Source organism: Chenopodium quinoa, unplaced genomic scaffold (assembly GCF_001683475.1).
Source record: "Chenopodium quinoa cultivar QQ74 unplaced genomic scaffold, ASM168347v1, whole genome shotgun sequence".
In the NCBI taxonomy this organism is placed as follows: domain Eukaryota; kingdom Viridiplantae; phylum Streptophyta; class Magnoliopsida; order Caryophyllales; family Amaranthaceae; genus Chenopodium; species Chenopodium quinoa.
Window position 1 is genome coordinate 4,680,056 of NW_018743858.1, and position 24,548 is coordinate 4,704,603.

At 34.6% G+C, this 24,548-nt stretch overlaps 3 protein-coding genes across 5 annotated transcripts; all 3 read right to left on the minus strand.

Moving 5' to 3' along the window:
- Nucleotides 1–404: 404 nt before the first annotated feature.
- On the minus strand, nt 405–2,563 carry LOC110686436. The gene is made up of 4 exons (XM_021863056.1): nt 1,959–2,563; nt 1,771–1,833; nt 1,595–1,669; nt 405–1,325 (listed from the first exon to the last, which is right to left on the minus strand). The coding sequence occupies exons 1-4, from the start codon at nt 2,313–2,315 to the stop codon at nt 798–800; spliced, it is 1,023 nt and encodes a 340-aa protein (XP_021718748.1). The 5' UTR covers nt 2,316–2,563; the 3' UTR covers nt 405–797.
- Nucleotides 2,564–6,806: 4,243 nt separating this feature from the next.
- Nucleotides 6,807–10,506, minus strand: LOC110686437 (nucleolar and coiled-body phosphoprotein 1-like). 3 transcript variants are annotated; one of them, XM_021863058.1, is made up of 4 exons: nt 10,083–10,506; nt 9,715–9,816; nt 9,544–9,614; nt 6,807–7,314 (listed from the first exon to the last, which is right to left on the minus strand). In XM_021863058.1, exons 1-4 carry the CDS (start codon nt 10,377–10,379, stop codon nt 6,981–6,983), a joined length of 804 nt encoding a protein of 267 aa, XP_021718750.1. In that variant the 5' UTR covers nt 10,380–10,506; the 3' UTR covers nt 6,807–6,980. The 3 variants fall into 3 exon arrangements, with proteins under 3 accessions (XP_021718750.1, XP_021718752.1, XP_021718751.1); XM_021863060.1 differs by having other exon boundaries at nt 9,715–9,801; nt 10,083–10,505; XM_021863059.1 differs by having other exon boundaries at nt 9,715–9,804; nt 10,083–10,504.
- A 7,210-nt stretch (nt 10,507–17,716) lies between these two features.
- On the minus strand, nt 17,717–24,179 carry LOC110686341. The gene is made up of 2 exons (XM_021862932.1): nt 24,063–24,179; nt 17,717–18,418 (listed from the first exon to the last, which is right to left on the minus strand). The coding sequence occupies exons 1-2, from the start codon at nt 24,177–24,179 to the stop codon at nt 17,717–17,719; spliced, it is 819 nt and encodes a 272-aa protein (XP_021718624.1).
- Between the last annotated feature and the right edge of the window lie 369 nt (nt 24,180–24,548).

Here is a 24,548-nt window from a genome sequence, read left to right on the forward strand (position 1 = left end):
GACTTAACGTCATATTCAATTTTTTTGTTTTAGGATTATCAAGATTATAATCAGTACAGAATATAGTGCATAAAAAGTAAAAAGGAAAAAAGAAAATAAAAATAAAGTGCAAATCAGTAGATTCAGTATTCACTTTTAGCAAACACTTCCTTACCATATTTATTTTAAAGTTGCAACATTTGTGTTTTATAATTTAGAATTTCCAATTGAGTCATTTTGGATTTAGTTTAATTGTTGACTAGTTTGTGATCAAATTAAATCAAAATCTGGATTGGGTCATTTCGAAAGTTTGTTTTTTTTTTTTTTTTTTCCAAGTTGAGTTGCTTCGACTTGGATAATATTTAACATGTAATAAAAATAAATCCTGTGTTGATGATAAAATTAACTAATAATAAATGTTGCAATTTAAAAAAACAGAGCAAAGTATGTGAAATATTAAAATGTATAGTATGTAAAATTGTGAAGTGTTGAAGTGGATAGTAGGTTAGTAGTACCAACTTAAAAGTAGGACCAAGTTAACAGCCACTAGATCTCACAACTTAACATTTTAATTAACAAACGTGTCAGTTTGAGCAACAGGAAACTACAATCCCTTCTTCAACTTCCGCCTTCGTAGCTCTCTAAACACCCAATAAAAAAAAAATTCCAAAATATCTTCAGCTCAAGTTAATCATCTTATTCTAATTTTAACCCTTACAATCTCTCCAAATTTACACTTTTACCCCTTTCTAATCCTCATCATTAGTATTTATCAAATAATACAAAAAATATATTATCTTCTCTTTTTTTTCATAAAATTACTTAACTGCCGGATTGACACGTGGCCTTTTCTCCTTATTAGCCTGAAGTCTAGCCGCTCTCCGTTCTCTGCAAACCTGATCCTGATCTTTGTACTCCATATTAAGATCAGGTAACAACCGTTGATTCTGATGACGAGGAATCAACGGTGCTGGGCAGTGCATCTGCATTGCACCACTCGCTGCAACCGCATACACTGGGTCATTTACCATTCCATGATGATTGAGAATCAACGGTTGAGATTGATTATGATATTGCTGGAACTGTAGACCCCAATTATTACCACTGTTTAGTTGATGATGGAGTGGACTCGCATGTACCCAATTATTACCACCACCGTTTGATTGAAAAAAAGTAGAAATCAACGGTGATCGCTGATCGTAAGACGGAATCAACGGTGTTTGATGGTGGTACTCACTGGATGTAGATGGAATCGCATGTACTCGATCATTGACTACTGTAGTTGTTATTTGTTGGTGTTGTTGCTGTTCCATTCGAGTTGTTGTTGTACATGCTGGCATTAGTAGCTGTAAAATTTTTGAAAAAATAAATTAAGTAATTAGGGTCCCACTTTCAAGTTGAAAGATTAATTTATTGGAAAAATAAAAGAAATATACATAGATAATCTTTGTGATAATTTTAGTACTGTATGTCTGTATGTAATTCATTCATGTTCATGGAGTTTTAAAGAAAAAGGTAATGATAAAATTGACTCGTATTCGATTACATGAATGAATTAAGTTACCCTATTCGAGACTCGAATTTGACTTGAAATTAAAAAATAAAATAAAATTACCTCGTGCTTTCTAGCCTTCAAGATTGAATTTTCAACCATTAGCGAGTTACGATATTCCCTCACCTTGTCGACTGACTGCACAATAATAAAATTTTATTAATTAATTTTAAATAAAAAACAATTCATCACATTTATAATATTAAATAAAAAATCCTAAAAAAAAAAAAAAAAATCACCTCTTTAAGATGCTGCTGTGTAACCATTTTTTCCTTAAGGCTATCTTCCAATTCCTTCTTTCTCTATAAAAAAAAAAAAACCCCAAAATTTAATTAAATTCAATTAATAACAAACACGAACATTATCATTATTAATTTAATAAAAAAAAAACGGAAATTAAAATATTAAAAAAAAAAAAAAAACATACCAAATTCAAGGGAGGTTGCTTTTTCTTCTTAAAATCGAGATCAATAACAGACTTGGAATCAGACTCACTAGGAGAGAAAGACAAAGGAGTGTTAGGACTACAAGCTTCAGCCTTAACCGGTGGCGGCGGCGGTGGTAGTTGAGCAGACACTTTTCTTCGACAACGCGGCGGCGAATACGACGGAGGGAAAACAAGCGCAGATCTCCTCTTCTTTGACCCCCAATCATACGATAATCGATAACTGGAAAGTGTGTTTGTAATCAGATACGGTAAGTCCAGTAAAACATTAGCCACATCAATTTCATCATCACTCAATATTACTTCATTATTGTTGTTGTTACTGCTACTGATCACCATTGTTTGTTAATGATGGTAATAGTAATAATGGTGTTTGATAATTATTATGTTTACTATTAAAAGGGAGGAATTGAATCGTTGTTGATTAGGAAGAGGGAGAAGATGAAGAGGTTTATTTAGGAGAGGAGAGAGAAAGTGAAGGAAAGGAGGTAGGAAGTGGGTTGGAGGAAGGAGAGGAGAGATGTTTATAGTGGAAATCTAGGGACTGTTTCTATGATAGACACGTGTTAGGGTTTTGTTTATGACTTATTAGATCAATGTCCGTGCGATGCACGGTAGTAATAATTTTTTTCCATGATAAATTTTGATATAATATAAAAATAAGGCAACTTATGTGGAATAAATAAATACAATGTATATATATATATATATATATATATATATATATATAAAACTAATAAGGCAAAATTTATTAAAACTACAATTGAGAAACAAAAAAAAAATTATTGTTGATTAGTTGAGTTGAAAATATTTAAAAATTGTATACATCATATTACATTAATAATGCATATTATTCCCAATAAAACAATACAGTCTAGTGACTATATGACTAAAGACTTATTAATAAATGTCTTTTAATAAATATCAAAACATTAATCAAATAACAAACTAAAATCTACAGTAAAACAATTGACCCAACATGTATGTAAATATATAAATTACAAATTAAATAATATATCATCTTTATATCCAATAAAATAAATTCAATAGAAATAAATACTACTTAGATCATTAAAGGCAATAACAATCAATAATTAGGCAACACTAACTTATATTATTAGTAGTACATTTTTTGTTTACGGATTGCTCTACATGATATTGTCGCTTTTTGTTATTATATAAAAATGTGTTTGAAAGCTGTGCAATAATTCTAGTTTGATCATTATTAATTGTTTTATTGCCTTAAAATTTTATTTGTCGATGATAGCTATTTATCCAAAAAAAAAAAAAGAATACATCACATCTAATACTCCATTAGTCTAATAAAATTATTATTATCTCAATAAAGTGATAAAATTATTATTATCTCAGTAAAGTGATAAAATTATTATCTCAATAAAGTGTTTCAGCAAAAGATACTAAGATATTAACTTTTTTAATAATGTAATAACAAAAAATTGATTAATATTTTAAATTTTCGAATTAGACATATAATATAGTTGTCGAACACAGCATTTATTTTATGGTCACATCTAATACTCCATTAGTCTAATAAACAAAAAAAAAAAAAGGAATTCAACAAAAAAAAATTAAAGTGATGTTTTAAAGTAATTTCTTTAATATCAATTATTTCGATATGAATTAATTTTATTATTACTTTTTCGGTAAAACTAAATAATACTCGTTTAAAAGATAATTAAAAAAGAGTTGGAAAACTATTTTAGGTAAATGTGCATGGAAAATTTTAGAACGCAATAAAAAGGAATACATTTTATATAGAGATAATATATAAGTTTGGAATAATATTATTATATTTTTATTATAAAAAAAATTTCAAAAATAAAATATTTTTTTCTAAAAGGGGAGGGGGAGTTTTGGAGGGAAAAAAACAGCACCAGGATATGACACATGTCACTCTCAATGTCTGTTTTAGTATTATTATTGATTTTTATGACGGTCCTAATTTCGGGGTCGCCGACGAAGAGACAATCTCTTGCTTTTTTTTTAGTTTCCAATAAAAAAAATGAAAATTAAAAATTGAAGAGAGCTTGTATGAAATTTATTTATCTATTTATTTTCTGTACTGTTAAACAAGTGAGGTGAAATAATATTTCAAATGATAAATTGTATCTTGTTATTTTTAATGGTAATGTTTACACTTTTTACACGGTCACTTAACTTTCTTCTTTGGTTTATCAAATACTTGACAGAATTTTCTAAAAATAAAAAGTGTTGACATTATAGTGATTTTATAACCGGTGATATATTGATATAAAAAAGTTAGCAAAATGTGATAAATTAGTATAAAAGTTCACATAAGTATGTATCATAGTCTTATTTTTAAATTTATTACTTTTTTTTTTCTTAGTGTTAAATAGTATAGTTTAATATTTTTAGAACTATAAAAAAACAAAGAACAGCCAAAGAATAAAAAAAAAAGAAATAAATAAATTAAATAAAATAGAGTAAAATTCAAGATAATGCAAAAGAGTTATTCAAGAAAAGATGCAAGATCGGAGATTTAATTACACATTTTTGGCTTTACATTGAGCTTTCAATTTTTGCAATATAAAAGAGTATATTGTTCCTAATTTCTATAATTTTACAACCTTTAAGTTAATTTCAACTAGTTTAATTTTAAGTTTTAAGACATAAAATCTTAGGCCTTCTCTAGAATAATACTCACTTCTAAAACTCCAAATTATAATTAGAGTATATGAAATAAAAATTAAAAAAAAAAAAGTAATAGTTATAAAGTAATTTAGCTACTTGCCATTTCTACAAATATGCCAATATGAGCAATGTTTTTTCATCAATAATTATTCTCCCACACATTTTCTCCTCTTCCCCATTCTTTAGATTTATCACTTATTCTTTCTATTCGTCTTTTTGAGAATTCTATTATCATACAAATTTTATTGTTAATATTTGTCAATAATCATAAGAAAATATTATGGATGTTAAATACAAGAATTTAAAAAAAAAAACAATTATATGATACGCGCTTCCTCCGGGAGCAAAAAAGGGTCAAATGTCGTTATTTGATAACTTTTATACCAATATGTCACAAGATTGCTAACTTAAATATCAATTTGTCGTCTGTGTTAACTTTTATACCAATGTGTCATAACTCACAAGAGTGTTAATTTTTATACCAATTTGATCAATTTACTTTTGTGTGTGTGTGGAATGTAAAGTAAAGTCGTAAATTCACTTTATATTTGTTACAAAAGGAAGCATGCAAGGGTAAGGTAAATACATTTTAATAATAGCGATCTCAATCTACTATCGTAATATGTCAATTATTATTATTATTATTATTATTATTATTATTATTATTATTATTATTATTATTATTATTATTATTATTATTATTATTATTATTATTATTATTATTATTATTATTATCATCAATGTGTGTCATTTATTCTAAAACTAGTTTAGGGCCTATACAAATGCACAGACTCTTAATGGTAAGATCCCGTTAAAAAAAAAAAATAATGGTAAGATTGATTAATAATGATTTACAAATATGTAACTTTTTTTTTTTTTTTTTTTTTTTTTTTGTAAAAATTTAAATTTGTTGAATGTATATCCTTAAAATTCTTGTACTACCTCCGTTTTTGAAAGTTCGACTAACTTACTATTCATGAAATCAAAATAAAATAAGTATGACCACATTTTATGACTTATACAATAGAAATAACTTAGCATGTGGGATCTTATTAGATTCACCTTATTATAAAATTTTCAAATATCAACTTTTTGTAATTTTTACTCATACATGGCCAAAAATATTCACGGTCAAAGATGTTCATTGGATACCACGCAAATGCAAAGTGAGTCGAACTTTCGGGAACGGAGGGAGTATGTTAAATAAATATTTTTTTATGTTAAAGTAATTTCAATTTTTTTTTAATACAAATTCATTTAAAAAAAAAAGAGCATTTTGGAGGGAAATTTTTTCATAGATTTGTGCCAAGTGTTCAATTTGGTGGTTACTTTAGTATATAGTAAGTATAGAAGTATAGATAGAGGAATATCGAATCACAATAATTGAAATAGAGGGAATATCTTTCTTACAAAAAAAAAAAAAAAAAAAAAAAAAAAAAAAAAAAAAAGAGTTAATATCTAGTCACAATTAACACAAATTCTTGATTAAGGCGGACTTTTAATAAGTTATTGTAAGATGGGTAAAAGTTATCCTAAAAATATTTAAAGTTACCTTTTATACTACAAAAGTTACCATTTTTATAACAAAAATTTTACCCTTACAAAATATTTATAATGTATTAAATTAATCATATTAGCTTTCAAAGCATGTATTTATTAGATATTACACGTTAAAATACAATCAAACTTATGAAAAATTAAAAGTTACCCGAATCCGTAAAAATTATTAAAGTTACGCTTAATTAACCATCTTACAATTAAATTAATGTAAGCCTACATTACAAAAGACTTATTACACAATTAGTAATACAAAGTATTTCATTAAAACATGGATATGTTGAGGGTTAAGTAGAATGTTGTTTTAGTGAATGAGAGGGATTGTGACGAGGATCAAACTTATCATGCCTATTAAAGATTTAAAGTAGGGCTATGCATAACGATTTACATCACCGGGACCTAAAGGGATAAAGAAATTAAAGAATAGGGTTACACTTTTAAGTCGCACTATTAGCATTTTTGATTTAATTAACTCTATTTTTATTAGGATCATTCAATATTGTTTGAAATAATCTGTACTTATCAGATCAAAATCAGTTAAAAAAAAAAAAAAAACAAAAAAACTGTACTTTTAAAACGAGATATTATGGAGCATAAATTGAAACAAACAGGCCAATGAAATTTTAGAGCTTTTCTAAACACATTCACTAATGAGATCTAATGTTGGTTACAAATCATACAGTACAATGTACTGCAGGACAGATCAATACAATTCTGGGCAGCTACATTTTCACACTCAACTTGAATTCCCTACATTTTCACTGATTTCATTCCTTAATTGACTCTAGCCTTTTTAACCTTCTTCCTTGACAGAACATAATCATCATCATCTTCTGAATCTTCCTCAGATGTTGGATCTTCTTCAGAGCTTGGAGCCTTGCGCTTCTTCGAATGTTTTGTCACAGTTGAGGTTGCAATTGTCTTCTTTTTGACTGAGGAATTCGGGGTGGAAGGAACTACTTTCTTTTTAACAGTCACAGATTTGGTTTCTTTGACTGTCTTCATAGGTTTTGATGGTGAAGTAACTCTTTGGCTCTTACTCTTCTTCATTTTCTTCTCATATACCTGCATCGCATCCTTCAATGGAAGTAAACCAGATTCCATCATCCTGTAAATTTATAACCAAGGTGAAAAGTTCAAAGGGTGCTACTTCCAATCAGAGAATATATACACTGACAAGTATACTTTAAAGCATCCTTGGTCCTCAGAAGCTACAATATACACTGACAAGTATATAATATCCATAAAAGAGAGTATGCTTTACAGGAATTGAAATGGTTCTTGAATGCCGACACTCAATAGATGGTTGGCAAAGTACTGAGAACATAAATTATAGCTTTAGTGAACTACAAAAGAACGCAGTCCCCTTCCGTGATACTTGAGGTTCAAGAGAATCAAACAAATACAAATAATGAAGTCAGTAGCAATTCACATGACATCATTAAATCCTACAAGTCTAGGGTAAGAATCTATAATGCATCTTATACTCTAACAGCATCTATGGACAGCAATCAGAAATCTCTTCAAAAGTTTAAATGTGTGTTTGAGAAGAGTTTTTCTTATATCAATTAGCAATTTGACGCCATTACTAGATGTAAAAAAAACTGTGCAATGAAAGAGAGTTTAATAGATACAGGTCGAGTGTTTTTCAAAGATAATGAAATTAGGTTCTTGTTTTGTTTTAAAAGAATTATCCCTAAATACCTTTTATGCTATCTTAATCATTATACCAGTCCTTTAACATAAACTTATGCATAACAGCTAGCTCAGCCATGCATTTTTGTGGAACACTACGCACAAATATCAAGTTACCAACTACTAACAATGACAGACAAGTAAACCAACAGGTTATAAAACAGCCTACTTATAAGTGTATAACTATTCTTTTCAGACTATGAACCTTTGCATATAATATAGCGGTATAGCCAGCCTCATGTTCATGAACTCTGTGTATCACATAACAAAATCTTTGACAAATGGTTTAAAAGCCCTGAAGTGCAGTAAGGAGATGCAGGGACTTGGAGCTTTGGCATGAGGAGGAGATGTGAAGGTTCTCTCCTAGGTAGAGTGAGGAACATGATTGCACAGTGGAACATAGGATTTAAAAAGAAAATAACTCAAAATTTTGCATAATGAATATGAGCTACAAGCCTACAAGTAATAAGGATCACACAAAAGAATGAAATTGTAATCCTTTGTAAGATAATTTATTTAGACAAATCAGAGATTTTTACAAAAAATTAGGAAATCATAAAACTTTTGCTTCAATTCCATAGCAACTCCAATGTTTTCATAACTTAAATTAAGCAGCAGACACATATATACCCTCTAAGTAAAAAAAAAAAATTAATGCTTTGGCTATGTGCCTAGGTAGAGGGTACAGATTGAGGGAATCAAGTGTAGACATGATCAACAGGTACCCAGGAAGTTGAACTTCGTGTGTACCAATGAATTACAACAAGATGATTGGATAAATATAGAGCTCATCTCAACATGAGCAGGAGTTATCGATAAAAAGAATCCTACATGACAAAAATTCTGTGTTGACCAGAAGATTTGATGTATCACCCAAAATACGCATAACCCACTGGACAAGAGCTATTCCATATATTGAGCAGAATACATAAGTTCAGAACACTGAAAAAACATGGATTTAGTTAATTTGAAATTTGAACAAGATAACAGCAGATGACCATGAGAAGAGTCAGAATACAAATGTAGAAGGGGAACTACAGCAACATCAGGATACAACAAGATAGATCTGCTTCTGAACAGATTAAGAGCCATCATTCTATTGAACACTAACAACTTAACAAGCTTCAAGTTTGAACGCACGGAAACCACTTCAATGCTTTTTCCAACTAGAAATTGGTGTCACCTAAGAGACACTGGCAAGAACCTTACAAATATCATAAACTCTAAAATTACAAAATCCAAGTTCTACAAAAGCGGAGTAAAAAGACCCCCTAAATTTTCCCTATCAGTACACTGTCTAATTTTAAAGACTATCCTTGCTTATTAACCATTCAATTCATCCTCGAGTAAATTTGAAACTTTCCACTATAGACAATCCCATGACAAAGATACAGCAACATATTAAACATTTTCTCAAATGATCATCTTTCACCACAACTTTTTCCAAACAAAGAGCACCCATAATTTAATCAGCAAGGTAACACTTGTTCTAGATTGAAGAAGTGCATTCCATTCATGTAATTTCCTACTTTTAAAATTTCATATGAATAGATAAGAATTCAAAAAAATTCAATTTTCAACCATCAATTGAAAAGGATAATAAAAACACAAATCCCTTCAATATAAATGAATAAATTCTCACCAAATTGCAGCCAATTCACTGGTAGGTATTTGCTGATACAATGTCTCATAAAATATCCTCAAAGGATCTCTCTGAAAATAACAAAATCACAACATACTTACTAATCACACATTGCTCCCATTATATTTTAAAAACAATAATTCAATAAATTGGAAAAAAAATATAACATACCTCTACAGGAGGGTCGCGTTTTTTCCCAGGCAATTCATACACTTTTCTCTCTCTCTTCTTCCCTTCAACCTTCACCTGCTCCATTTTCTTCTTTATTTTTTTTTACAAACCAGAAAAAAAAAAGAAAAAAAAAAAATCAAAATCACAACAAACCCCAAAATAAAACACAAATTACCAACATTACAATAAACCCAGAAAAAAAAAAAATTCAAATTCCAACAAACCCAGAAAAACACATCAATATTACAACAAACCCAGAAATAAAAAAAATTAAAAAAATTTAAACAAACATACAAAAAATTCACAATTATCACAAACCCAGAAAAAAAATGAAAATGCAGATAAGAAATTGAAGAGGAGAGAGAAACCTTGTCATCTTTAGCAACAACCTTCTTAGAAACAACAAAATCATCTTCCTCTTTTTTGGGTTTGGTAGATTTAGGAGTTGGTTTAGTGGGTTTCTTCAAAGGAGCATTATCGTCGCTTGAATCATCATCAACTTGTTCTTTTTTCGTCACTTTAGATTTCTGCTTAGGCGTCGCAGTTGCAGGAGAATTACTGGGTTTTTTGTTCTTATTGCGAACAGCAGAAATAGGCCTTTCATCATCGTCTTCTTCGTCTTCAATCTGCTCCTTTTTCAATGGTTTTGCGTCTTCTGAAGGCATTTTTGTTCAAATCAAAACCCAATTTGAGGAGAGAGAATTTGGGAATGGTGAACAGAACAAGGGTTTAAGGCTCTGATTGTTAATGGCAAATTTTTTGAAAGGATTTGGGAAAAAATAGGTGCCAAAAAATGTTACCAGTACAGATTTCTGGGTTTGGGTTAACAAGATAATGTTGATAATAAAAGCCCATTGGAATGGTTGTGTATTATCTGCACTTCTTGGCCTTGTACAGAGGTGGGCTTTCTCTGGTATTTGGGCTAATGTAATTGTTAAGGCAATATCTTCCTTATTAAGTCCTTTAAGAAGGCCAAATAAGGGTCAGGTCGAGGAATGAGGGCCTCCATCTCCCCCCCAAGTAGACTTGGCAAGTCTAACCCGACCCGTGATCTGAAAATGATCCGAATCTGAACTAACCCGACCCGGACCCAAATGGATTTGACTCGATATCTGAAATGACCCGACCTGAAACCCGAACTTGACCCACCCCGAAGTGACCCGACCCGATTTAAACCCGAATGATTGATCCGACCCGAATTGACCCGACCCGAACTGACCCGATTCCTAAAGTGAATAAGGTGAAATGGTGAATCACTTATTTTAGGGCTTCTTTCTTTCCTAAGTAATAGGTACTCACGATTTTTTTATATTCTTAATGAATTTACTTTAGTTTTCCGACTATATTTGTTAAGTGAATTTATTTTGATGACTAGACCCAAACTTGACTCGACCCGAATTGACCTGCCTCAAATTGACTCGACTCGAATGGACTCGACACGAAATTGATCCGACCCGAAATTAACCCAAAAATTGGTCCTAAAAATTAACATGACCCAAACTTAACTCGAAGTGCTAACCCGAAACTCAAATTGACCCGACCCGACCTGAACCCAATACGAATATTTGCTGACCCGAAATTGCCCTGACCCGAACAACCTGTTTGCCAGGTCTACCCCAAGTGATGGAGGTTCGATCCCTCACAGCCCCCATTTCCGTGGTAGGGTGGGGCCCGTCCTTGTAGTTTACCGTTAAAAAAATAATAAAAGGGTCAAGTCTTCTTAAGTCAAATTCAAGGATACATTTTGGTACCCAAACAAAAATGTAATCATTACATTAAAAAGAATTTTAAGTTGGGACTCTTGGGAGTACATTTTGAATGTAATTTAGGGCAGTTTAATATCGTTGTAATTTTCATTTTACATTTTTCATTTTGTTATAGTTTTATTTATTTATTTAAAATTTTAATGTCATATGATATATAAATAAGTATAATCACTCAAAAAGTAGTCAAACCAAATAACATCATGATTATTTAGAAAATTGATTTGATAATATAAAAGTGAAAACCATTTTTTTCCTGATATTGGTTTTTTTATTTTATTTTTTTTAAAAAAAAAAAAACACTAGAAACAAAATTGGTTGGATAAAATTATAATGTGACATAATGAGCAAGGCCAATGCGAGAGAGAGTATACTAATGAGATCTATGTTGCTAAAATACGCTATGTTCACCAGAACTTAGTGTATGCCGATATCATCCGGCACAAACTTGGGTCGGGTCAACCCATAGATACTGATTAAATATAACGGCTTAGACACATATCGGCATTTAATATCCCCACTTACTACCGACCACGTGGCCACTAGCTACCAACACGTGGCATCTTCATTTCTTGCATGGCATGCAACCACTTGGCAATTGGTTTTTTTTATAAATAGCCACTTATCTCTCCATTTGAAGGTAACTACAATTACTCTCTCTCTCTCTCTCTCTCTCTCTCTCTCTCTCTCTCTCTTCTTCTTCTTCTTCTTCGTCTTCTTCTTCTCAAACTCTTCACTAACTTTATCATCGGAGTGGTTATCCACGGACTCACCCCGAGGTTAGCTAACTTACATTGATTGTGTAGGTACTTAGCTGGACGATGGAGACTTTGCGGATCCTGGATACGGGTTACCGAATTACATCCAGAACAATTGGCGCTAAAAGGAGGGGATAGTGTTTACTTCTATCGCCTAAGAACTAACACAATTGAATCATGGCCGGAAACAATGACATACCGATAAATAATAACAAAACTCTAAAAGTTGGTAACTTGAATACAGGAACTGGTAATGAATACTGGCATCCCAGGTGTTGAGATAGAGGATGAGACCCATACCATAACAGGGAAACAATTTAATGTGCCTTTAACCCCTGAACGGCAAAACGCCAACATACCTAATCCTATGGCTGAGTTTACCTTGGAGGAACTAGAGATAACGGCAAGGGTAATGAGAGCCTTGAACAGGAAAAGAAAGGAGGCTGGAGGTACAGCTGCAGGACAGGCTGGGGCGGAGCAAGCGCAAGAGATTCCAATAGTCAATCTAGAAAGCCAGTTTAATAATGCAGCACGTTCCCATAGGCATCAAAACCAAGAATTATCCCTGGTAAGGTCCTACTCTTCGGGTAGAGAAACGCAGGAGCAGTCCTCCAGTTATATCGGTAACTCGAGATCCTAAAGGCAGGGAACCCTTGTGAGTGCAAGGCGGCAAGTAGAGCGGACACTTGTAAATCCTCGGGCGTCACCGTTTACTCATGAGATTCTAGGTTAATCAATGGAAAAAATCAAAATGCCGACATGTAGATACGATGAGAAAGGCGACCCAAGTAGGTACATATCCTCTTATGAGAGGCATATGACGTTGTATAAGATCAACGAGACAATTAGACTAGGATCCTATCGGCTGCAAATAATGGAGGGGAAGCCTTTGAAATTTGTGTGGAACGCAGCTGCCCTTAAGAAGTTTTATGTTTGAAATTCTCAATGTAAATTACTAAATATCGGCAATGTAACTCTACAACATGTACACTTTTGAACTATCATTTCCGGTGAATATCGATAATAAAATAAGGTAGCTGGTCTGCTAGTAATACGTAGTAAGACATTCTCCGTTTGAGAACAATACAATATAATGGGACGGAGAGCTCAAAACCACTCTCGCTAAAATTAGCCAGTTAGCAGTTTGATCAACTAGTTATAGTGAGATTGTAGGTTCAAAGTACAATCCCGGTGGAATCGCGCCACAATATAAGCCGATATGAGGCATAGTTGTGGTGACCAATAGCCTCAAAAGGTGTTTGAGTGAGTTTATACCTTACAACTACTCAGACGACCAAGGGGGTAAGTTGGACCTACAACCAAGAAATACCGATATGAACACATGTCGTGCAATATGGAAATGGATGATAATGGAAATGGAAATGGAAAGAGAAATAGACAATAACCCCGAACAAAGACGATATGTGTATTCCTTGTAAAATTAAAGTTACACGAAGTAATAACCGAACGCATTGTGACGAATAAATTCATTAACTGAATGCACCAGCTAAGCAGGCACATTTACTAAGGGGGGCAGATAGTATAGATATAAACAATAATGAACTTGCAAAAAAGGAACTTTCAAAACTTTAAGATAAGACAAGTGTTGTAAAACCAAAGTGGATGATACAAAACCAGAATCCGTAAGTGCAAACTACCCATTAGATAAAAACAACAAGCATCACCTTAAAAAGGATCATGCCAAAATGCAGCATATACAAAAACGTTGTTTATACAAACTGAAAGTTAATGTTCATAAAAAATTGAAAATGGCCCAAGTACAGAGGAGCCACAAGAAGACACTGGTGATGACTGCCCGCCCCGTCAAGCTTGTTGGTTTGCTGACTTATCTGGGATGGGGTGAGTCCAGAATGGCAGCATCAACAACTTCATCATCGGCCTGCTGCGGGTCAGCGTTAAGTAAATCTTCACCGGCAAAGCTTTCTTGCTTGAAGCCGGTGGCCTTATGATGAGCATTGTTGTTAAAAGCAGTCTCAACTTCGTCCCACTGCTCTTTCTTCCAACCCTTGGCGTGAACTACACACCCATGAGCCGCAGTCCATCCACTGTCGTAATGATTCTGAAGGGGTGTTGTTAAACGTCGTTCGCAAATTACAGGGTGACGCTCGCATTTTTTACTTGAATTTCCTAATTTGCCCCTCGTATATAAATACTCGGGAAACTCACCTCCGAAACTCGCAAGTCATTTCACAACCCACTCACTCTCTCTATAAAATTTTCTCTCTCTAAAAAAAAAGTCATAAATTGTAAAAATAAAAAAAAAGTCAAAAATCTAAAAAAAAAAATCAGAAATTTTTTTTCAAAAAAACCCCAAATTTTGAAAATCAAACAAAGAACAACGAACACCAATCGAAGATTGAATCCGAGTATGGCGGACCGGCGACGCGTTGGCCTGACTTATGGTGGTCGTGGGGGCGGCGTTAGTGGCGGCAAGCAGGTTAGTTGGTGTTTTATTGTTGCGGATTTTGGAAAACAAAAAAAAAAAGTAAAACCCAGACTTCCGCCTAAAATTTCCGGAAGTCTGGGGAAACATCCGAAAATCTGTTTTTTTTTTTTTTTTGGTCGATTTGTTTTGTTTTTTTTTGTTTTTCTGTGTTTTTTGGTCGATTTGTTTTTTAATTTTTATTTTTTGTATTATTTGTGAGCAATATAATTTTATTGTTATTGTTATGTGTATGTTATTTATGAATTTCCGATTTTTTTTTTCCGTGTGATTATTGATATGTAATTTTTTTTTGAGTAATATAATTTTAATTGTTTTTATTGTTATTGTTATGTGTAATTGTTATGTATTATGGTTTTTATTAATTTTTGGAATTTTTTTTCCTCGTGATTATTGATATGTTTTTTTTTTACTAATATAATTATATTGTTTTTGTTGTTATTGTTATGTATTGTTGTTATGTAATTTTTTCGTGATTAAAATTTGATAAAAAAAATGGATTGAAATTATTGTTATTGTTGTTATTACCATTGTTGTTATTTGTTGTGTTGTAATGTTGCCGATTTTGTGGTTTATTATTATTTTGATTTGATTTATTGTTATTGATGTCAAATTACTATTAGTTATTATTGATCCTTGGTAATGTTGTTATTATTGTTTATTTGATTTGGTTTATTATAGTTTTGAAATGATATTTTTGAATTTGAATATTAGTGATTCAAGTTTGATATCATAGTTGTGTGTGTAAGCATTAATGAAATCTGATTTTGTACTTATGTAATGCAGATTGAGGGTTCGGGCGCTCGACATGCAAGATCAAGACGTTTGAATGCATCAGTTCGGAGGGAGTTAGGTGGTGCAGGACCTTCGAAGGGACCGTTTCATCATGAGCAGCAGTATGGGTCTGGTGGTACTTGGTCGGGGCAGCATCAGTTAGATGGGAGCGCCTCCATGTAATCGTCGGGTAGAGTGCCTGAATTTGACGATGAGGACGACGAGCGAGCTAGTCATTCGAGTCGAGATTCAGAGTACGACCCTCAGGATTATCGTACCGTGTATAGGGCTCAGCATGGGGGATTTGTTGGCAGTAGTGAGCCAGACCAACCTTCTACCAGCTCCTCAGAGACGTGGGTAGTACAGGAGCCGATGCCAGGTGGGCCTGAGGATGGTACTGTTATTCCTAGCTTTGGGGGTCACGTGGCTGCATATTTATGGGCTGGACAGGAGCGAAATGTTCTGCGGTGTTTGAGCAGGACATAATTGTGTACTGAATTGGGTAACTGGCGCGCTCGTCTTCCGCAGCAGCACCAGGAACTGATTGATGGCAGTGGTCTATCTTACCTACCCAGGATCATGTTCCGACGATTTGACTGGCCCCTGATTTCTACTTTTGTTGAGAGATGGCAGCCAGACACGAACATGTTTCACATGCCATTTGGGGAGATCACGATCATGCTACATGATGTGTATCATATTCTAGGGCTCCGTGTCGACGGCTCCATGGTTTCCACTACTCCTAGCACGGACGTTTTACGGGACGCGTGCTCGATTACCATGGATATGACTGCGGAAGAGCTGAATGAGAAGTGCGGTACTAAAACCGTATGGCAGGGTAGTGGGGTGCTCACTGAGAGGATAATGGAGTCGACCTTGGAGTCGCAGTGGCCCTTAAGTGTCCATTACAGGGCGTACTTGTGGTTAGTACTTGGCGGATGTCTGTTTTTGGACAAGAGTGGAAACCGTACTCATCCTTCCTTCCTCAACGAGCTGTTTGTTGAGGATGTTCAGATTACTGAGTACTCTTGGGGTTCTGGTGTGCAAGCATATATGTATCGGCAGTTGGGTACAACATCACGAAAAGATGCTGATTCAATCATTGGTTGTCTTACGCTTCTGCAAGCGTGGATCTACTAGTACTTTCCCTGTTTTTGGCCTCAGTAGGGGACCTTGACCAGAGAGATTACTATTCCTTGTGCGTCTGCCTGGGATGTCGGATCGGGGTGCCCCAACAAGAGCATGGAGCGCCTCCTCGCATTTCGTGCCAGGTTGGATCATCTGACTGACAATGACGCCTCCAAACCATTACGAATTGCGATGATCTGATTACTAATGTGGCAATGAACTCGGGCCCAAACAGTATCCAAAGAACCTGCACATTACAAAAAAATCGTCAGGAGTGATAATAAAAATAACAATAAAAATAACAACAATAACAACAACAACAACAACAATAATCACAATAATAATAATAATAATAATAATAATAATAATAATAATAATAATAATAATAATAATAATAATAAAATTTTTTGTTAATAATAATAATAATAAAAATAATAATAATAATAATCACAACAAAAATAATCATAATAATCATAACAATAAAAATATTAATATTAATCAATAACTACAGCAAAGTCCAAACAACGAACCTGTCGAAGATTCAAACCACATCTTCACGGCCGAATGTTGACTCTCAACTCTGCAAGTGCTGGTGTTGCCTAGATGAAGAACTTGGTTTGTCCAAAATGTCACAAACTTCGTTTTATGACAAAGCCATGTTCTCTCAACATATTGTATCACCGCTGGATAACTTGCCCATCGATCTTTCATTGTAGCTACAACATCATAATCCTCCTCGGTTGCAGCATCCATGATACGTTTCCATTTCCCATTTTTGAATTGCGCACCGATCTTCTTGTTTTTGAACATAGCAGTGACCCGAGCCTCCACATCTTTGTTAATGTGCCATCGACAAAGTAAGTGCGGGGTCCCTGGAAACACTTCCCTCAAGGCCGCACATAGCCCAAGCTCACGGTCTGACAAGATAACCGACGGTTCCTTATTATACCCAATCAAGTCTCTCAATCTCTGCAAAACCCATCGATATCTTGCCGTGCACTCGTTGCGCATGAACACGTAAGCAACGAGGAAATTCTGATTTGTCGGTGTCACACCAACTATCTCAAAGAACGGCATCCCGTATCGGTTGGTCTTGTAAGTGGAATCCATACCGATCACATATGGTACGTCCGAAAGATTTCTACCGTGACTGGGTGCACCATAAAGGCGTGCTGTAAAACGCCTTCATCATCAGACATGACCCAGTAAAGATATTGACTCTGTCTCGCCAAATGTAGAAACTGCTGAACAACTCCTCTCCCGTCAAACATCTCCGATCTCAGGTCATTCCGGCAGTTGTAGATGTGTCTGATGTTTGGATGATCATCAGGAAACTGCTTGGCAATAGTCGCCATGATGTTACGCGGTGCAACCTTAGACTTCGTCATGTCACGCACAACCTGCTTCGCATCCGGGCTCAACCCACTATATTTACGATGCCCCTCTAAATACGCAATCATTGGATGGTTGTGGGTCCCAGTTTCATCATTTTTCGCCCAGATAATCCAACTGTCGGTGATGAACTCGTAGTATATCTTGATGTAGAAAGGACAACCATTGGCTTTGGTTTTTGTGTCCTTCCGAATTGCGTTCTCAAGATCTCTCGGCTTACTCCTGCGTCCCCGATCACATCTCAAATACCGATATGCTCGACCATCTCTGGTTTTGTTGAAAGACGATTTCACCAGAATAAATCCCAGATTTATGGCAACAACATCCGCCCATTTAACTGCATCATCAAACGTTCGAAAAACCGTGTCTGTCACAAAATTTGCACTGTAATTCACAACGTCACCGCCTCCTTCAACCTCCGAGTCCTATAAACATACATGACAAACACAAAAAACACGCCAAGCTTAGTATTTTAAGAATAACATTAATAATAACAATAATAATAACAATAACAATAATAATAATAACAACAGCAACAACAACAACAACAACAACAACAATAATAATAATAATAATAACAACAACAACAATAATAATAATAATAATAATAATAATAATAGTAATATTAATAATAAGCATAATAATAATAGTAATTGTAACAACAACAACGACGATGATGATGATGATAATAATAATAATAATAATAATAATAATAATAATAATAATAATAATAATAATCATCATCGTAACAACAACAACGATAATAATAATAATAATAATAACAATAGAAATAATGTACAATAAGCAAAAAAAAAAAAAAAAAAAAAAAACATCCGCCCAAATTTTTCGAAACATAAATGGAGGATCCGCCTGTAATTTCCGGATCCTCCACAGGAGATTCGGAAATTCTAGGCGGAAGTATACATCCGCCTAGAATTTCCGGATCTCTAGTGGAGGATCCGGAAATTTCAGGCGGATCCTCCATTAAAGTTCTGGAAAATTTGAGCGGATGTCCACTTCAAAAAAAAAAAAAAAAAATTCAGCGACATACATATTCTTCCGACGAAGCCTCCGACGTATGATCGTCGCCGTCGTTCATCGTCCACGACCAGTCGCTACACCTTGATTATTTTTTCCCGGTAAACGGATTAAGATTTTTGGTGGTGAGCTCGGGATTTTTGGGGGCGCGTGATTTTTTGAATCGAAGTGGTGGGCTCGGGATTTTTTTAAGGCAAGTGGTGGGCTCGGGATTTTTTAATGCCAAGTGACAATTTGGTGGAGCCATATATAGGCCAAAATCACATAAGGGCAAAAAGGTCATTTCCTCCTAAAATGGGAGTGTCACCCTGTAAATTGGGAACGACGAATAGCAGTTTACTTCTGAAGTTTATTAACAAAGGCCTTAGAGTACAGATATCTACTAACGACTCTCTGCCGCACTCTAGGTTTGTCAGCTTTAGCCTTCCGAAGCTCCCCCTCGAGACGGGTAACGGAACTTTTTGCATCCTTAAGCTCTTTTTGAACATTGGTGAGTGACAAGCATTAAATTGGTCGCTACAATCTAACTCTTAATCAAACAATACTTATACGAACACCCTATAACCAGTATAATGGCAAATAAAGGTTCGGTCCACGAAGAACGGGAGTAACTGCTAATCAATCCTAAAACCTAAGCTAGTTCGAAATCAATGGAAGATGGTGTTCTAAAATACTACTAATAAGATGAAATAATCAATAAACTAAGACACTAGGGAGAACGGGAATCCGCCTAACCATTGGTAACTAAGCAACAAGGAATCACAGAGACAAACGGGATATGCAAAGACTATATGTCTGATCAATATCATGTGGTAGGAAGACAACGGGCGATACTAAGCTTGGATTTCTCATGCACCCAACATTACTCGATACATAATCAAACCACATTGAACAATGAAATACTCAATTCACAATCTCTTGTTCAAATCAAGAATATCATGCAATCAAATTCAAGATTCTAGGTTAGCTACTCCTATTATAATGAATTAACATGCAATCGCATATAATCAATTTAATCACAATCCGTTTATCAAAATCAATCTCTAATACCAAGAACGTTCTCCAATAACTCTCTACAAAAACTCTCAAAAACTATCTCTCTTAACCCTTACAATCGGGCTATATATATGTGTTTTAAATCGGAAAGTAAATCGCAGGCTGCCCTTCGTAAATCAGCACGGCCGTGCTAGAAGTGGCACGGCCGTGCAAACATGGCAGTAGCTGATCCGCAATATCTTCAATTTTGGCACCGGCCGTGCTGAACTTGGCACGGCCGTGCTAATTCCTGGCACGACCGTGCTGAATCTGGCACGACCGTGCTAATGCCTGGCACGGCCGTGCTGATGCATGGAAAATGGCACGGCCGTGCAAGCATAGGCAGGAAGGTTGTAGACACTTTGATCTTCTTAAAACAGTCACAACTCCTTATCCAGAGCTCCGTTTGAGGCGTGCAATATATCTTTGGAAAGCTCTTCAAGTCTACTTTCCAATGCAATTGAAATCACTCCATTATCATTTGTATATCGAAAGTTATGAGCAAAATAGTGAACAGGTGTCATATTTGTGAACTGTTCTGCCTTGCCTGCTACTTAACTTGCCTTTCAAGGCCTTGAGAACCGCAGCAAAGCCTTAGCTTGGTGGACTAGGATCGATAATAGCCTGATTACGCACCAATGGTTCGGGACTCGACATAACTTGGTCAACTATACCTGTTAACACACCAAAAACAGACCGAACCCGTGAAGCACGTAATATGAAGGAAACGAGTGTAACAAGGCAATAAACGACCAAAACGGGCCTAAATACATCCAAAATCACCCATTTATATGCCTTAAAGCGCGCCCTAATGTGCGCTTGTCAGTGAGCTTCGAAACAACCTTCTTTTGAGAGTCAAGATCTTGCTTAAGCTTCTTGAGCTCCTCTTGGGCTACTTTCTGCTCCTGCAGTTGCTGACAAAGAAGCTTAACTTCCTCATCGGCCTTCTTCTATGCCGATAGTGCAGCTTTGCATTCAGCATCCTTCTTCTATGCGTTCAGAAGCGACGGTGTTGTACTTATCCTGATAAAACCGATACATTTGTACAAGCTCCACGCCAGAGTTAACGACCTGCAAAATGTTGTCAAGGAAAAGACCCAAAAAGAGGCACGGAAAAGTATGTTATAAAGACATGTAGACATAGATAACCAAAAAGAAAATGCTATAAAGTGTCAGATAAAATACCCTCAGTAAGTCATTCATACGCTGAGAAGCAACTGACGCAATATCACCTACAGGCCTGTCGGCAGGAGTGGCCAGGTCGTTCAGCATGCACCACCCAAGATTACCCCCTTTAGGGGGTTCGTCATTGAAATTTGATTGAATTTGTTCTTTAAATTTTGGTGAACATAGGAGTAATTGAAGATGATTTGTGATAATGAGGACATGATAATTTTAGTTTTTTTGAATTGAATTGAGAAGTTTTATCTTGTGGAATATGTGTTGTAGTATCGTATGCTATTGCATAATTATGGAGCAAACTCGTATGGTTAATTGCAGCTCAGAAATTTTGTTTCCCATTTATATGGTGCTTCCTAGCAGAGCATGAATTTTATTAATTAATTACTCTATACTTGTTTTATTTGTGGTGCAATATTATTCTTGTGACTGCAGAGTCATCGCTAATCCATCTAAAAAAGAGTTTCATTATTCGGTCAAAGGGTGTGCCATGAGTCAGATAAAATTAGTTTATAGAGATTTGCCAGAGCATGTTTAGCGTGAAATTGCTTCGCTTGCTTTGTCACATTTCAAAAATATGCAGATTATTGTTTTTTATGTCTGTCCCTGATCCTAGTTAATTATTTTCATACATTTTACTAATTATTTCTATTACTTTTATTATTGGAAGCTTGGTGATTCTCACAATGCTTTGGGATTCATACAATCTTTGTTTCCATATACGAGGTGATAACTCTGATGGAGAACTTTTTTCCGTTCATCTGGCCACCGGTGGTCCACCGAAGGTTCTTGATTGTCATATCTTGAGCACTATAGATGCACAACTATGCGTACTGGTGATCCATTTGTAAGGTGAATAGGACTGTAAAATCAGAAAAACGAAGTAGAAATGTGGGCTAAATTTGTTTAATGTAAGTAAAACGCTGTGACGTGTTTAGAACACTGTTTTGAAAGCAAATTTGCCCCGACTATGATGCAATCGGAGATGGCGTTACCCCCCAAGATTTAACACAGCGACCCTCCTTAATGTGCACTCAAAAAGGAAGATTAGGAACTCACGAAAATGCTCAGAATAATTTAGAGGAAAACCGAAAGCAAAGAGGAAGAAGATTTTCTGTGTATTTCAAAAAGCAACGAAAAACAGCAATTTAAAGAAGTTTTCGTAATTGTCGGAGACAATCAAGCCACACAATAAATCGTGGAGGAAAATCTGCGAGCGGTTACAAAGACCAATTCAAACGAACGTTGTGGACTTCGTAACTGAACAATCTCATAAAACTGGAGAGTCAGTTACAACTTAGCCCAAAAAGGTAGCCCCACCACACCACGTGCCACAAACCAAACCGGCCGGACGGCGGCAACACGTGTGGTGATGCTCCCTTCTTGCCCACAATAATAGGGTAAACACTTTAAACATTAATGTTTAAACACTCATATTTAAACCATGTAAAATTCACTTCTCCCACCAATGTGGGACAAAACTCAATTTCCTCAATAGATAAACAAGCAAATCCTCCTTTATCCCACCAATGTGGGACAAAGGGTTTTCCTCCAAACCAATAAAAACTTTTACTTAGCATTAAATTCCAACAGCATTTATCTCCATACTTTGTTATTAAATTGTATCTTATTTCTTCACTAGTATAATTTGTTGTTCTATTGTGTTTTGGTTGTTTAGGCAAACCTGTTCTCATGGGCACAGATCGAGTTCCATTGAAAAAAAGGATATAGCTTGTCACTATTGTGCTAAAGAATTCAACCAAAACAAGATTCATAATTCTGGTGCTACAATCTGATCATAGATTCAGTAGATTGAATTGCCCTCTTGCTTTAGAACTTTATGTAATGTTATATGACTATTTGGAGGTATCTTGGAATTAGAATTCTGCTGCTACTATCTGAACATTGATTCAGTAGATTGGTCTCTTGCTTTAGAACTTTATTTTGTTTATTTAAGAATGTCTAATCTAATTTTTTGATGGTTAATATATGGTTGTGGGTGTTGTTATTCACAGGAATTTATGAAGAGGTATTTGATGTTCATTAATTTCCCCACATATTTCCAAGCAGCCAAGGAGTTGAAAAAGAGGTTCCGGCTAGCATATGATGGTCACTCGAGCGATGGAGATTGCCAGAAGACCATTTATTTTTATTTATTATCATTATTATTATTTTTTTATATTATGTTATTTGATGCTGTATTGATTTTGTTCAATGTTTAAGAATTAAATTTATTTAAACATTATCTTAAACTTAAATGTGGGCTTTTATTTTTGTCAATTTTTAAATTTGGTTCGTGTAACACAGAATGATTTGTTTTCACTTGAAATTTGATAATATCTTAGTTGGTTATTGATATTATGATATGATTTATTTTGTTTTAATTTTTTATTTATTTTTGTACAAAATAACATATTAAAAAATTATTATTACATGCCACGTGTTTGTAATAAGAATTTTTTAATAACGATGACAATTTTGGTTGTTATTGTATAAAAATTTGGATATTAGATTGTTACCAAATCATTTTATAAGAGGTTAATTGGTCGTAATTACTTATTAGTTTGTTGTTAATAAATTATGACGACAAGTTTTTAGGTTGTCGTTACTTGCCAACGACGAAATGGATGATCGTTGTTAAATTTTAACGATGAACATTGTTGTTAAAACCAATAAGGAGAGAGGCTATTACATCAAACAAACGCTGAAAACAAATCTCTCGTTAAAAGTTTTAACGACGATTTTTAAGGCTTTTAACGACCAAATAATTCGTCGTTAAAAACCATTTTTCTAGTAGTGAAGGGTGGATTGAGGTACATTAGGCCCTGTCCGGACATGAGTGGGATCCAGAGTTTCAATATCTACAAAATTTGGCATAGTCTGGTCCTTGGAGCCGGTAGTAGACTTGGATAGACCAGAAGCATCAACCGGCATTGTCTTCTGCCGTTTGCTTTCCTGATCAGCCGACTACCTTTGGCTGACTTGGTGTTAGAATCCAACTCCTTTTGATGTATTAGATTCCATTTAAGTGCTTTCCTAGAGTTTAGGTTATGTTTTCTTAGCTTGAGGTCCCATTATTGTGTTACTGTCAGATCAGTGTTCACTAGGGATTCTCCTTGTATGTCATTTAAAGCTCTTTAGAGGGCGAATGATTAATGAAATCTTGAAGCCTTCTACCAAGTGTTGCCTTGCTTTTATGCTTGTTTGTTGTTAGACCTTTATAGATATTGTGTCTTACTTGCATATTAGCTCCCCTCCAACCCAACTTGATGCGCTAAGGACTCGTGGTTCGGACCCGCTTGT

Excerpts from the sequence above, each read along its gene's own strand:
- LOC110686436 (XM_021863056.1), bottom strand. The coding sequence starts at position 2,315 with ATGGTGATCAGTAGCAGTAACAACAACAATAATGAAGTAATATTGAGT. Across the intron at positions 1,834-1,958 it reads AGCAACCTCCCTTGAATTTG|AGAAAGAAGGAATTGGAAGA; the intron begins GTATGTTTTTTT and ends TTTTTTTTATAG. Across the intron at positions 1,326-1,594 it reads TGAAGGCTAGAAAGCACGAG|CTACTAATGCCAGCATGTAC; the intron begins GTAATTTTATTT and ends AAAATTTTACAG.
- LOC110686437 (XM_021863058.1), bottom strand. The coding sequence starts at position 10,379 with ATGCCTTCAGAAGACGCAAAACCATTGAAAAAGGAGCAGATTGAAGAC. Across the intron at positions 9,817-10,082 it reads TTGTTGCTAAAGATGACAAG|AAAAAAATAAAGAAGAAAAT; the intron begins GTTTCTCTCTCC and ends TCTGGTTTGTAA. Across the intron at positions 7,315-9,543 it reads AGTGAATTGGCTGCAATTTG|GATGATGGAATCTGGTTTAC; the intron begins GTGAGAATTTAT and ends ATAAATTTACAG.
- LOC110686341 (XM_021862932.1), bottom strand. The coding sequence starts at position 24,179 with ATGCCGGTTGATGCTTCTGGTCTATCCAAGTCTACTACCGGCTCCAAG. Across the intron at positions 18,419-24,062 it reads ATGTCCGGACAGGGCCTAAT|GACTCGGAGGTTGAAGGAGG; the intron begins GTACCTCAATCC and ends GTATGTTTATAG.